The 14,029-nt window shown below is 42.4% G+C and overlaps 1 protein-coding gene across 1 annotated transcript in view; it reads left to right on the plus strand.

Moving 5' to 3' along the window:
* The window catches only part of LOC142216350 (dynein axonemal heavy chain 11-like), a 249,638-nt gene that overhangs the window by 89,048 nt on the left and 146,561 nt on the right, over window positions 1–14,029 (plus strand). The window contains exons 41-43 of the mRNA XM_075284114.1: window positions 2,227–2,389; window positions 5,634–5,757; window positions 8,540–8,682. Coding sequence (XP_075140215.1) covers window positions 2,227–2,389; window positions 5,634–5,757; window positions 8,540–8,682 — 430 coding nt within the window. The remainder of the gene's footprint in view (window positions 1–2,226; window positions 2,390–5,633; window positions 5,758–8,539; window positions 8,683–14,029) is intronic.

The following is a 14,029-nucleotide window of genomic DNA, read 5'->3' on the forward strand; positions in this document are numbered from 1 at the left end:
GAATAGTGGATTTCAAATCCGGGTTATATGAGATTGTGAACTTTGTGACTATGAGACAGGGATAGCTGTACAGGCAGGGATAGCTAGGGATAACCTTTATTTAGGGGGGAATGTTATTAAAAATAACTTTTTGGGGCTCTATCGGGTGTGTAATTGTGATTTTTGTGAGATAAACTTTTTCCCATAGGGATGCATTGGCCAGCGCTGATTGGCCGAATTCCGTACTCTGGCCAATCAGCGCTGGCCAATGCATTCTATTAGCTTGATGAAGCAGAGTGTGCACAAGGGTTCAAGCGCACCCTCGGCTCTGATGTAGCAGAGCTGAGGCTGCACAAGGGTTCAAGCGCACCCTCGGCTCTGATGTAGGAGAGCCGAGGGTGCACTTGAACCCTTGTGCACCCTCGGCTCTGCTACATCAGAGCCGAGGGTGCGCTTGAACCCTTGTGCACACTCTGCTTCATCAAGCTAATAGAATGCATTGGCCAGCGCTGATTGGTCAATGCATTCTATTAGCCCGATGAAGTAGAGCTGAATGTGTGTGCTAAGCACACACATTCAGCTCTACTTCATCGGGCTAATAGAATGCATTGGCCAGCGCTGATTGGCCAGAGTACGGAATTCGGCCAATCAGCGCTGGCTCTGCTGGAGGAGGCGGAGTCTAAGATCGCTCCACACCAGTCTCCATTCAGGTCCGACCTTAGACTCCGCCTCCTCCAGCAGAGCCAGCGCTGATTGGCCGAATTCCGAATTGCTTAGCACACACATTCAGCTCTGCTTCATCGGGCTAATAGAATGCATTGGCCAATCAGCGCTGGCCAATGCATTCTATTAGCGTGAACTGAGTTTGCACAGGGGTTCTAGTGCACCCTCGGCTCTGCTACATCAGATTGCTACATCTGATGTAGCAGTGCCGAGTGTGCATCAGATGTGTAGTTGAGCAAAACTGACTCAGCACTGCTAAGTCTCTGCATTCGCATAGGAATGCATTGGCCAGCCTTCGGCCAATCAGCGCTGGCTCTGCCGGAGGAGGCGGAGTCTAAGGTCGGACCTGAATGGAGACTGGTGTGGAGCGATCTTAGACTCCGCCTCCTCCAGCAGAGCCAGCGCTGATTGGTCGAGTTCCGTACTCTGGCCAATCAGCACTGGCCAATGCATTTCTATGGGGAAAAGTTAGCTTGCGAAAATCGCAAACTGACAGGGATTTCCATGAAATAAAGTGACTTTTATGCCCCCAGACATGCTTCCCCTGCTGTCCCAGTGCCATTCCAGGGTGTTGGTATCATTTCCTGGGGTGTCATAGTGGACTTGGTGACCCTCCAGACACGAATTTGGGTTTCCCCCTTAACGAGTTTATGTTCCCCATAGACTATAATGGGGTTCGAAACCCATTCGAACACTCGAACAGTGAGCGGCTGTTCGAATCGAATTTTGAACCTCGAACATTTTAGTGTTCGCTCATCTCTAGTCCTTATGGACTGGTGGCTAAGGCCTGGTTCACATCTGCATTGGTAATCCATTTGGGGGAGTCCCCATGACTACTGAACGCATTGGCAAGTGGTGTACAGTGCAAGCAAACGGACTCCATAGACTATAGTGGGGTCTGTGTGCTTTCTGCACGGTCTCCGCACGGAACATGATAGAAAAATACTTCACGATCTACTTTCCTGTCCACATGACTCATGCAGAGACCGTGCAGAAAGCACACGGACCCCATTATAGTCTATGGGGTCCGTGTGCTTTCACTGTACACCACTTGCCAATGCGTTCGGTAGTCCATTTAGGGGAATCCCCATGCGGACTCCTCGAACGGATTACTGACGCAGATGTGAACGAGGCCTTAGTGTCTAATAACCATATTATAACCCTGTCCATTCCTGCAATATAAAAAATGGCTCTTTATATTTACCTGGCCTCTGTACTACTAGCACTCGCACAGTTCTTTACTAAAGCTGCACACTAAACCTCAGTTCTGGAACGCATGCACTGGATCTAGGGCGCCTGCACAGTGCCGCCATGATGAACCAATGAGACTCATTTCTAGATGAGTGTAAAGATTTGTTTGCTATCACTGTAGGCAAGGCTTCATAAAGACCTGAGAGTGACCCAAATAGACCAGACAGGTTTCCTTTAGACGTAGGCCCCACATTGCGGCAAAGCTGCTTGGTTAGGATACACCAAGAAATACGCTCACAGACTGATGATTGTTCCCTTTGATCTTAATTGTAGCTGCCGTATCAGTCGGATTTTGGAGTTCCCATATGGAAACGCCCTACTGATTGGAGTTGGAGGCAGTGGCAAGCAAAGCCTGTGCCGCTTGGCTGCGTTCCTCAGTTCTCTTGAAGTTTTCCAAATAACCCTCCGTAAAGGCTATAGCATCAATGATCTGCGGGTAAGACTTTACTAGACCTTTCCATGATCACAAGTATTTTCTATAAAGCAAGAAAACTTACTTTTTATACATTTATTATTGCTGAATCAGATAATGAGACATTTTATATGAAAATCTTTAAAAAAAAAACAAAAAACGTCTTCAATGGCTAAATTAAAAAATGTTGACTGTCAATATCCATTAAATAAAACCGTTGCATAAAACATGCACGTCCTAGATATTAGGCATCACACGGAAGGGGTTGCTGCCGAATGGGAGTAATAAGATGGCAAAGAGCGCGAGGGCTGTCGATACTATAAAGGGAGACATTACATCTGTCTTTGGTACCCTGGAAGAGCGAGGACCCAGCTCTTGCATTTTGTGCTGGGTGGTAGAGTTTGTGTGAGGCCTCGTTCACATCTGTGTCGATAATCCGTTTGGGGAGTCTGCAAGAGGAGCCTCCTCCCCCTGAATGGACTACCGAACGCATTGGCAAGCTGTGAGCAGTGAAAGCACATGGACCCTATAGACTATAATGGGGTCCATGTGCTTTCCGTGCAGTGTCCGCACGAGTCAGACAGGAAAATAGATCTTGAAGTACTTTTCTGTCCAAATGTTCCATGCGGAGACCTTGTGGAAAGCATACGGACCCCATTATAGTCTATGGGGTCTGTGTGCTTTCACTGCACACCACTTGCCCATTCAGGGGGCCCCCATGCGGACTCCTCAAACGGATTAGTGACGCAGATGTGAACCAGGCCTTAGACTCCTCTCTATAGAAAATCTACATTGTTATCAAGCGAGGGGTCATCCTAAACTTCTGTAGGAAACCTCAAGCCCTTCTGTCCTAGGTGGAAAAACCTAGCACCATAATAAGGACCCATTTTGATCTTTACCTGCTTGTGGCCGCTTGTACTTGGTGAACTGACATAGGGGCCACTAAATCCGCTACATAAACCTGCTGCTGAGCACTTTTTTTTTGCAGGGTTGCACCTATATTTTGCATAACTAACATTTCACTTGACATGCAACTCATATATTAAAACATTGGCACGGATGAGTAATTTCCATCATCCTTTGGACCATAAATAGTACTTTGCACGGCTTCCCTAGTACCAGACAGGTGAACGAGCTTTCTCCTCATTATGTGCTACATAAACAATGCAATTTCCAGCACTTCAGCACAATTAAAATGGTGGCAACGAGACTTCTCCCGAGTAAACAATGCTCTGACAAATTCTTTGCTTAATTATCCATTTGCAAATATTGTTTTTTCATAACTTGCAGGTCAATGTAGAAGAAGCGCGGCCACAATTATACAAAACAAAGAAACCAATTTCTTAACTCGTCCTTAATTGCGCAAAGGTCTGCTCTAGCTGACTGAGGGGATACGCTAGTTGCCATGGTACCCAACTTACCCGCCGGAACAGTAACTTTATTACTAGACGGAGATTAATCCTCAACTCTTTATTGATAGTGTTCAATGACTGGCTGGCGCTTGTAGGAAAACCGAAGGCATTAGGAGAGATTCATTAAGGTGCTGGAGGAGATTCGCGCAAATGCAGTTTTTAAAACTGGATTGAAACCCTCAAAAACTGATTTGGAATGGTTTGTTGTAAAACCCATTGGTTGTTAAAAAAACAAAACATCTGCATGTGCGCGTTTGGAGCATTTCTGTGATATCCACTCTTTTGGGCAGAGAAAAAAATCAGACTTGCCGGACTTAAGGTCCATGGAAGGCGGATTACGAAGAGGTAGTAATTAGAGATGAGCGAACAGTAAAATGTTTGAGGTTCGATATTCGTTTCGAGTAGCCCCTCAATATTCGACTACTTGAATTGAATATCGAAGCCTATTATAGTCTATGGGGGGAAAATGCTTGTTTCAGGGGTAGGCAACGTTCGATCAAATTATACTTACCAAGTCCACGAGTGAGGGTCGGGCTGGATCCTCTGAGAAGTCTTCTCCTTGCAGTATCCCCGTGGCATCTTCCAGCTCTTCATTCACTGTGCCAGGCATAGGGCCTGGGCAGAGCCGACTGCGCATGCCCGCACTACAAGCGGACATGCGCAGTCGGCTCTGCCCAGGCCCAATGCCTGGAAGAGTGAATTCAGAGCCGGAAGACGCTGCGGGGACGCTGCAAGGAGAAGACTTCTAAAGGTAGGAGAAGAACCAGCGTTGATTGGCCGACTGTATAGCATTCGGCCAATCAATGCTGGTTCTGCATCGAATTTTTCTATTCGAATAGCGAGTGGTACTCGATCGAGTACGAGTATTTCGAATACCGTATTATTCGATCGAATACCTACTCGATCAAGTACTACTCGCTCATCTCTAGTAGTAATCTGTTTGTGTCCATTTTGCAATCCACGTTTCCCTCTGCGCATGCTCAGAATGAAGGAAAAGGAAAAAAACAGATTGGTCAAAAACGGATACAAACGGTCAGTTGTCGGTGTTGGACACCCATTGACTAATCAGTCTTAAAAGATGGATTCGGGTATTCGCTGTGTAACCATTTGGAATCCATTTTGGACCACACCGTTTTTATCTTAAACAGTTTGCAAGTGGTTGGATACCAGGCACAAGTGAGAACCTAGCGTTAGCTAGAATTCTGGCATAATTTGTAGAAACGTTCACATCTTGTTTGAAAAGAGGCGAAGAGTCACAGGGAACTGGGTATGGTTTAGCGGAGAGTTGCGCCATCATGGACCAAAAAGTGTGCTACAATTTGGTGCATTTTTCTGGCGTAATCTAAGCAAACTAACAGGAGCTGTATCTATAAGAACTTTATCATCCAGCATCAGACATTGTGATAAATCTGCTGCATTTTAAGACTGGCTAATCTAATATTGCACTGTTCAATTTGGACTACATGGCAACTTTGGCTGCTACTCTTATTACGTGATCCAAGATTACGAAGTCACCCTGTGACTCCGTTACCAATGTTAGTGAATGGAATCACATGGTGACCCCCTAGGGAGCTACAACAGTGACTTCTAGTTGCAAAAAGATTGAGTATTGTTCATTCCACCGGCCCGGGAGATTTGCCTGCTCTTCTGGGACTTTGTGAGGTTACTCTTTCTTTTGGGAGTCTTTCAGATGTTCTGGGAGAGTTGGCAAGTGATGTCCTCCCAGTCCTCTATATTGAGGAGTCAAACCTGCTGACAGAATTACTTTAATGTATTGTGGACAACCAGACAAATAGTTGTTGGCATGTTGTGGTCATGTTAAATAAATAATCCTGACATTTAATTTCTTTCTGCAGAGTGACATTGCCACATTATACTTCAAAGTAGGGATAAAGAATATTGGGACAGTCTTCCTCCACACAGATGCTCAGATTCCCGATGAAAGATTCCTTGTTCTCATCAATGACATGCTGGCATCAGGTACAATGAACAGCTTTAGTACAGAATCTACATCTTGGCTAGATCTAATTTAAGGCATTCTTATTGTTTAAAGAGGTTCTCCACCTAAATGTATACGGAATGTTATAGATTGAGTAAGGGTATACCAAGTGAAAAAGCTCTTAAAGGCATTTCAAGGACAGTACTGTGGCTGCACTTACCTTATATAACCATACAACCCCATGCTGATCTATGTTTGGCTCTGTTGAGTATAATCTATAGGCAGTAAATGATAGGTCAGTGACATAGAACTTCTGTTCCCTAACTCACTCTGCAGAACCTCTGTACTATTTAAGATGTAGCTTCAGCCTCTCTACCCTGTCACCAGCTTGTGATATGTTTCTTCTTCTCAGCCCTTACAAGCATGAGATAAGGATGAGGATTGTGAAATTTCATGTCATCAAAATACACTGGAGATTCTGCACACAGCACACAAAGATAGAGATATGCAGTGTAAGTTAGGGGACATTAAAATACACTGGAGATTCTGCACACAGCACCCAAAAATAAAGCAGAAACTACATCTTCAGCAACACTACATGGACAGACATATCCCGGAACAACATAGACAAATTTGTGTAGAACACATGAGGATAAAACACATTTTGGAATGGTAGTCAGACAACATTAGTCAATCTGATTTTTTTCTTTTTTAGGTAACTATCCAAAAATCAGAATTTTTGGAAATAGCAATTTTTGTAACGGGTTAAATCATGTTAATTAATTACAGTTGCAACAACCAGCCTAAGATCCTCCTGACGCATTAATTTTTTTTAAATCAACATTGAAAAATAGTCTTCTATTTTTATAGACTGTCCACAAATTTACAAACTGTTGGCCACTATGGTCATCACCATGATTTAGCCTAGAGGTGGAGATTTTGGACCCAAAGAAATGCCAATGAATATTTTGAATTATGTTATACACCTCCTAATGAGAATGCTAAACGAATATCCATATAGAAGCTTCTACATTGTGGCAATATAACATATAGATATATTTTTAGGGGTTTGGCGATTTTCATGTCATTTTTTTAAATTTTATACAAGATATTAAATATATTCAAATTACGATAATGTGTCCCGCACCTTTAAATAATGGAGACCAGAAAAGAAGAAAACAGGAAGAAGAAAAAAAAATTAAATACATTCATGATCAAAACAGTTCAGAAATAACACATTTTAAATGAGCGCAGGGCATTGGGGCTTGAATAGGCTTCATCAGCCCGTGTGAAAGGTCACTTGTGCAGATTTGTAATAGGCGCTGTCAAGTCACCCCTGTGACACAAGACAAACAAGCTGCTTAATATAATGAGTTGCAATCAGCAATAATTCGGTTTATTATGGATTTCGTTTTTTTTTTTAAATAGGTTTTTTATCTCCACTTGTTTCGCAAGAAGTCTGTGATCAGTTTTCCTGATACATTATCTAAAAAATAAAAAATATACAATTACGGACACAGCAAGTAAAAATTTATTAGGAGAAAGGAAGCCGATACTTTCAAGTATCCAATTTTTGAAGAACTTTTCTGTTCGTAGGTAGAAATAATAAAAATAATATTGATTTTTTTAAAAAAAATTTCTTGTATAATATTAGCTGAATTAATTCCCCTTGTGGTCTGATTCATTCAGACCCCAGTATATGCTGCCTGGCATCTGTATAGGCACGTAGGCAGTGTAGATTGTCAGCCCCATATAGGGATCACAATGTACTTTTTTTCCCCTATCCTTGTAAAATGGGAGGAAATACACGCAAACAATGGTAGAACATACAAACTCCTTGCAGATGTTGTTCCTGCCGAGATTCGAACCCAGGACTCCAGCGTTGCAAGGTTGCAGTGCTACCCACTGAGCCATCGTGTTGCCCCATATATTGAGTATTTTTATGTCCAAAAATTATGGGATTTTTTTGTTGTATTTATAGAAAAAAATCTCCACACCTGGTTAAAGCTAAAAAACTTGGCTTCACCGTACTGTAGTAATATGATATACGTTTATCTTATTATTATTTATTTAGCTTACTTATATAGCGACAACTAGAGATGAGCGAACACTATGCGGAACAGCCGTTTCGAATAGCACGCTCCCATAGAAATGAATGGACGTAGCTGGCACACAGGGGGTTAAAATTCTGCGTGCCGGCCGCTTCCATTAATTTCTATGGAAGTGTGCTATTCAAAACAGCTGTTCTGAATAGTGTTCGCTCATCTCTAGCGACAACATATTCTGCGGCAATTTACACTAGGTTCACACCTGCATTCAGGTTTTCGTTCTTCGGGATCGTTTGGGGACCCAAAGAAAGGAAAGTCTGCTTAAGGCCGGGGCAAAATGGCGGCATTTTACAGTAATTGCAAAGTGGATGGGATTCATGTGAATCCCATGGCCACTTTGCAGTAAATACTGCAGCGCAGACACGCTGCGATTTCCAAAACTGGCGCGGTTTTGGAAATCGCAGCATGTCAATTATATCTATGGAAACACCGGCAGCTTTGCCGTAGATATAATGGTAACAGAAAGTCTGCGGAGGAAAACTCCATGAACTTTCTGTTTACAGCGCTGCGGGAAGAACTGCGATGCGTTTCTGCTGCGTTTTTTGGTGTGAAGAAAAAGGTTGGGGTTTTTTTTGGTGTGAAGAATGGTTATTCCGCATTTAGGACATTTGATACATTGAGGAGGAATAACCATCTAGCTCTAGTAACCAGGGATATAACATAGATGACATATAGTTAATGCACGGTACATATATGTTGTATGTATTCTATGCAGGTGACATTCCGGATCTTTTCAGTGAAGAGGAGATGGACACTATCATCTCTTCCACCAGGATGGAGCTCCGTTCCCTCGGCCTCCCGGACTCCAGAGAGAATTGCTGGCAGTTCTTTATTGACAGAATCCGGCGACAGCTAAAGGTGAGTATGAAATAATAAAAATGGAGATGAACCAAGAAAACAACCTTCCTGGCAGACTATTACTGATGTCCCCGTCCTAGCCACGGCTCCCTGATATCTTAATGTTACATTGGTACATGGGACTTTATTTTATTATTTTTGCAATCTTTTAAACATGACCCCAGGTAAAACAAAAAAATTTATTATTTTGCTCTATTTTTGGATTTGTATAGAAAAAATAAAAATAAAAAAAAGGCCGTGAGGTGGATTTATTGGTCTTGTTTCAGCTAGAGCGCTGTTATAGCATGATAAGGAGATGTGTATTGTGCACAGTGTCCCCTACAAGTCTATCTAACCTGCCGTCTGTTCGCACACACCCAGCTAAACTATAAAATCAGCAACCGGAATTATTTATATGTACTTGGTCTAAAAAAGATGGGCTCCGATCTGTTCCCTTTTAGTAATCTGAACATGCTTTGGATAGAAGTTTTATGACATAGTAAAAAAAAAAATACTACAAATATATAAAAAAAATAATATAAAGTTATATAGTAGAAAACATAGAAAACATAGATAAAATAGAATTATGGGTTCACTCTGGATGGATTGTATAGGCCAGGGTTCTTATAGATGTGTCATACTGAGCACAGGACTACGTTTACATTGTGATCTTGACATGTGGACAATGAATACTGGCAGAAAGTTCTTGGCCCCAATGATCACAGATAGGAAGATGTGAGTGGGTACTCTAATTTATGTAGTGAAACCTTTGATTCAATGGTTAGTGTCACTGTTTTTATTGAAATGTATTCTCCATTCATTCAGAGTAGATGGGATTTTAGCTAATCCCATCCAGACATTGCAGAAAAAAAATCTGCAGCGGAAATGCTGAGATTTCAAAAATTCGGATAAAATAGGAAGCAACCATTTTTATGTTCACTTATCATTAACATTTCAGTCTGTTACATTAGACCTTTCTTAAAAGGGTTGTGCTGTTATGGACTCTTATTCTTTATTCACGGGATAGGGGATAAATTGTCCAATTGGTGGGGGTATACACCAGTGAGACTGACACTTTAGGGAGATTTTCAGTCCTCCTTCCTGATCACTGGGGGGGGGGGGGGGTCAGGGGTCAGGCCCCTAGTAATTTCGACATATATTCATTGTTCTGTGGATACAGATACTGAGAAAAGCCCAACTGCGGAGAGCCTAAGTGACCTAAAGTCCAGGAGCACTAGACTTCAAATACAGGGCAAATATATGCAAGATACAATACAATAAAAGAAAAGAAAAAAAACAATGAAGCTCAGTGAGTAAAGACATCTATAACCACACAAGCAGCCAGAAGTAGGTACAAGTACATAGATTACTTTTCTGTAAAGTTTGCAGATTTCTCAGTCTGTTCAACACAACAGTTTGCAGACATATCTGTGCAGGCTATGAGGAGAATCAACCCCTCCCCTCTCCATGCACTGTGTGGACAGAAAAAAAGGACAACCCTCTACACTCACTGAGATAAGCAAGATGGAATTAATGTATCTAGAGACAGACTTGTTTTAGTAACAAAAGAATGAACAGTAAATTAGCTAGAAGGGAGACGCATAGTGGCAGGAATTTAGAGATTTTGACCCAGAATCACATGCTCTATGAAACGAGACTAAGTTGTTTAAAAAGGAAGTGGCCACTTAACAGGCTTACACTTGGTAATATAGTGATGCTTAAGCCTTGTCCCACCCATTTTGGGCCAGGGGTTTTATAAACCCCCTTCTTTACAGACCATGCTCAAATTTACCGGGATAGGTTCTGATGATTTGAGACTTTACTGGCAAGGTAACAACTTTGTGGTTAGAAAATCCCATTCTCAGATCGGGAAGTCATGTCGGGGAGTTAATAAAGGATCAGGATCATCTGTTGCTGGAGTGGTTAGAAAGAACATCACTTTGGAGGACTTCTTAAATGGACATTGTTCAATACCTAATTTTACCTGTGGTGATGCTGCAGGGAAACTGAACAGTTATTATTAGGTTTCCCCACATATAACAGTTGATCACTTGGGAGGAGGGGGGGGGGGGCAGTTTTATTTGTTTATTGTCAAGATATCCTGTAAAAAATAGTGTTTCTCAAATGCAGAAGCCTTCTTAAAGGGAGCTTCCCATGAAAATAACCGTATATACAGTGGAATGGTAGACAATTAAAAGTTAAAATTTTGGCAAATATAAATAATAATTGCAAAGTTTTAAAGATTTACTCTAACCACAAGACAGTCTGTTGTCTTGATTAATCGACAATGGTTATGACCATGAATGTAGGAACTTTTTATGGTTTTCTTCTGGTCAGAAACCCAGCCATGACTTCCTTAAGGTGGCTGGGTTATCTTCTCATGTATACAGTGTCTCTGTCTGATAACTTGTCCACCATCAGGACATCATGGCTGGGTTTCAGACGAGTCCCAGACCAGTGTCTCCATCCATGATCAAAACAACAGATGTCACCACTAAGATTAAAGAGAATCTTTAAAATTGTAACATTTTAAATTAGATTTGCAAAGATTTTAAATTTAATGAATTTAGATATGGTTATCTAAATAGGAAAACCCATTTAACCTACGTAGACGTAATTCATAGTATGGGTCAGCTTCACTTCACTTGACTTCAATGGGAAGCTTTTTTTCCGCGCCCATTCGGCGTCAGAATCCGAGCCCAAAAACTCTGTGTGCATTGACCCTGATAGTTCTTTTTGGGCAGAATTTACAAATGTTCTGTGATCTTGCATGTACTTTTCCAAGAACTCTTTATTATGTTGCATTGCTTTTTTTTACCTCCCATTTAAGGTAAATGTAACCTTTACAATCCCTTAATATACACCATAGAACAGATATAAATTACAGTTCTCTACAAATCTCTTTTGCTGACTCTACTGGAACTTGTAGTTCTTCATCCCCATTAAACCAAAATTGCTTACCTCTCTTACAAAGCCTATAGTAGTTTATTATCTATAGTGCCCAGTTATCTTCTTTTCACAGTCTGCACTTTTGTAATAAAAAAAGACCTGAAAAATAGAATCAAGGCACCCTATTTTTGTGGCTTGGGCACCTATTAGCACTATGTTTTCCATTGATCAAGTTGTGGATTGAAGTTTGAACCATTCCCACTGTGCAGAGTTCACATGGAGCCATGAAAGTGTGTGAAATCTGGGGGAGGGGACGGAAGCATAATAGCCTCCCCAAGTCTTGCCTTCAGCGTTTTTTATCTCGTGGATGCTTTTAAGTGCAGCTCACAGAGTCCACTGATCACATACGGAAAAATGAATTATTGAGGTCTTTTCATAGCTTTTTAGAAGTAGGCACATCCTCTGCTGGGCAGTCTGTGTGTAATATATTATGGCTGTCACATTGTAAAAGTGTTTATGAGTTTAAATAACTTAAGAGACATGAGCAGCATACAAAGCGGAGCCGCCATCGTCATCCGAATAACATTTACGCTTCATCTTCATATGGCTGGCAATGTTGTAGCGCAGATTTGTGATGATAGCAAAGAACAAGCTAATGACCTAATTTAGGTCGGAGTAAACTAGTCAACTTCTCCAAGATCACAAGGAACAGGCAACTAGGGTGACCTGATAGTCAAGGCGTCAAGTCTTTCTATCATTACCCTGGTTAGCACTGAGGCAAAACGTCTCCGACATATACATATAATCTGCGAGATATTGGGAGTGTGCTACAGCAATGGTCCACTGCTTCCTAGACAAGCCAGGATTTTACCTTTTACAAGGGTAGAATGGTCAATCGAAACCCTTGTGGACAGAAATACGTAGAATAACAAACTATTTGGTTGGGGATTTGAGACCAAATAGGACCAGGGCTCTATTTTCGATAATCCCATCAGGGGGGTAAAGTATATGGTGGCGCTACAGCATGTATACAAGTGGACAAAATTGTTGTTCCCCCTTGTTAAATGAAAGAAAAAACCACAATGGTCATAGAAATAACTTGAGTATGACAAAAGTAATTACCAAACTAGAGGTTGACAAGCCACAAAGCTTCTGGGAGAATGTCCTATGGACGGGTGAGACAAAAATCCAAGTTTTTGGCAAGGCACATCAACTCTATGTTCACAGACGGAAAAATTAATTATATCTTGAAAAGAACACTGTCCCTACTGTGAAACATGGAGGAGACTCTTTTATGTTCTGGGGCTGCTGTGCGGCATCTGGCACAGGGTGTCTTGTATCTGTGCAGGGTACAATGAAATCTCAAGACTATCAAGGGATTCTAGAGAGAAATGTGCAGTGTTAGAAAGCTTGGTCTCAGTGACAGATCATGGGTCTTGCAACAGGATAATGACTCAAAACACACAGCTAAATACACCCAAGAATGGCTAAGAGGACTATTCTGAAGTGGCCTTCTATGAGCCCTGACCTAAATCCTATTGAGCATCTTTGGAAGGAGCTGACACATTCCGTCTGGAAAAGGCGCTCATCAAACCCTTCAAAAGAGATCCTGGGAGGGGGCAAGGGTGGGATGACTGTTGGGAAGATTGGGCATGTTGGGAGGAAGGAGAGGCAGACTCTTGGGTATGAACAGGACTGCAGGTAGTGGCTGACCGGCTGCTGGAAAATCAGCTGGAAGCATTATCCGCTAGCCATTGTAACACCTGTTCCTGGTGTTCGGGCCTGGTCTGCATTGTACCCTGCACCCTGCTTAACGCAGCTGTCATATCAGCAATTGTGATGAGCGCATGCTAATGTTTCTTGTCCAGTGGAAAGGATGGGATAGGATTTCACATTATTCTGCCACCCATGGAAACTCATGGTGCAGAAACTGAGTTAGCTGACTTTGATGAACCGTTGGGTTTTGTAGATGGAACTCCATCAAAGGTCTCTGCTGCTCACACACCCTGCTCAACCTACGGTATCTAGGGTTTCAGCGTGTGGTGACCTCGCACAACAGCCGGTGCTTCAGGCAGATGTAGGCGTTGCTGGAGTGTATTGAGGCTAGCACCAGGTACTGTAGACTTGCCAAAGTGGGAGCACAAGCGCTGCACTTTAACCAGTATCTTGTGTAAATTGGGGTAAGTTGTTAGAAACCGTTGCACCAATAATTTGAAAACATAGGCCATGTGTGGACCGTGTTTGAGTCTGGCAAGCTCCAAATCTGCTACCAGGTTCCGGCCATTATCACATACGCCAACTTGCACCTGGGCCCAGGTGCAGCGGGGCAAAAAACATTGCCATCTCATCCTGGATGGCATCCCTGACCTCGGAGGCAGTGTGCTGTCTGTCCCCCAAGCTGATGAGCTTCAGCACGGCCTAACATCTCCCCACGCCAGTGTTGCAGTGTTTCCAGCTTGTAGCTGGGGTTGATTTAACG

This window comes from Leptodactylus fuscus, chromosome 8 (assembly GCF_031893055.1).
Source record: "Leptodactylus fuscus isolate aLepFus1 chromosome 8, aLepFus1.hap2, whole genome shotgun sequence".
Taxonomy (NCBI): domain Eukaryota; kingdom Metazoa; phylum Chordata; class Amphibia; order Anura; family Leptodactylidae; genus Leptodactylus; species Leptodactylus fuscus.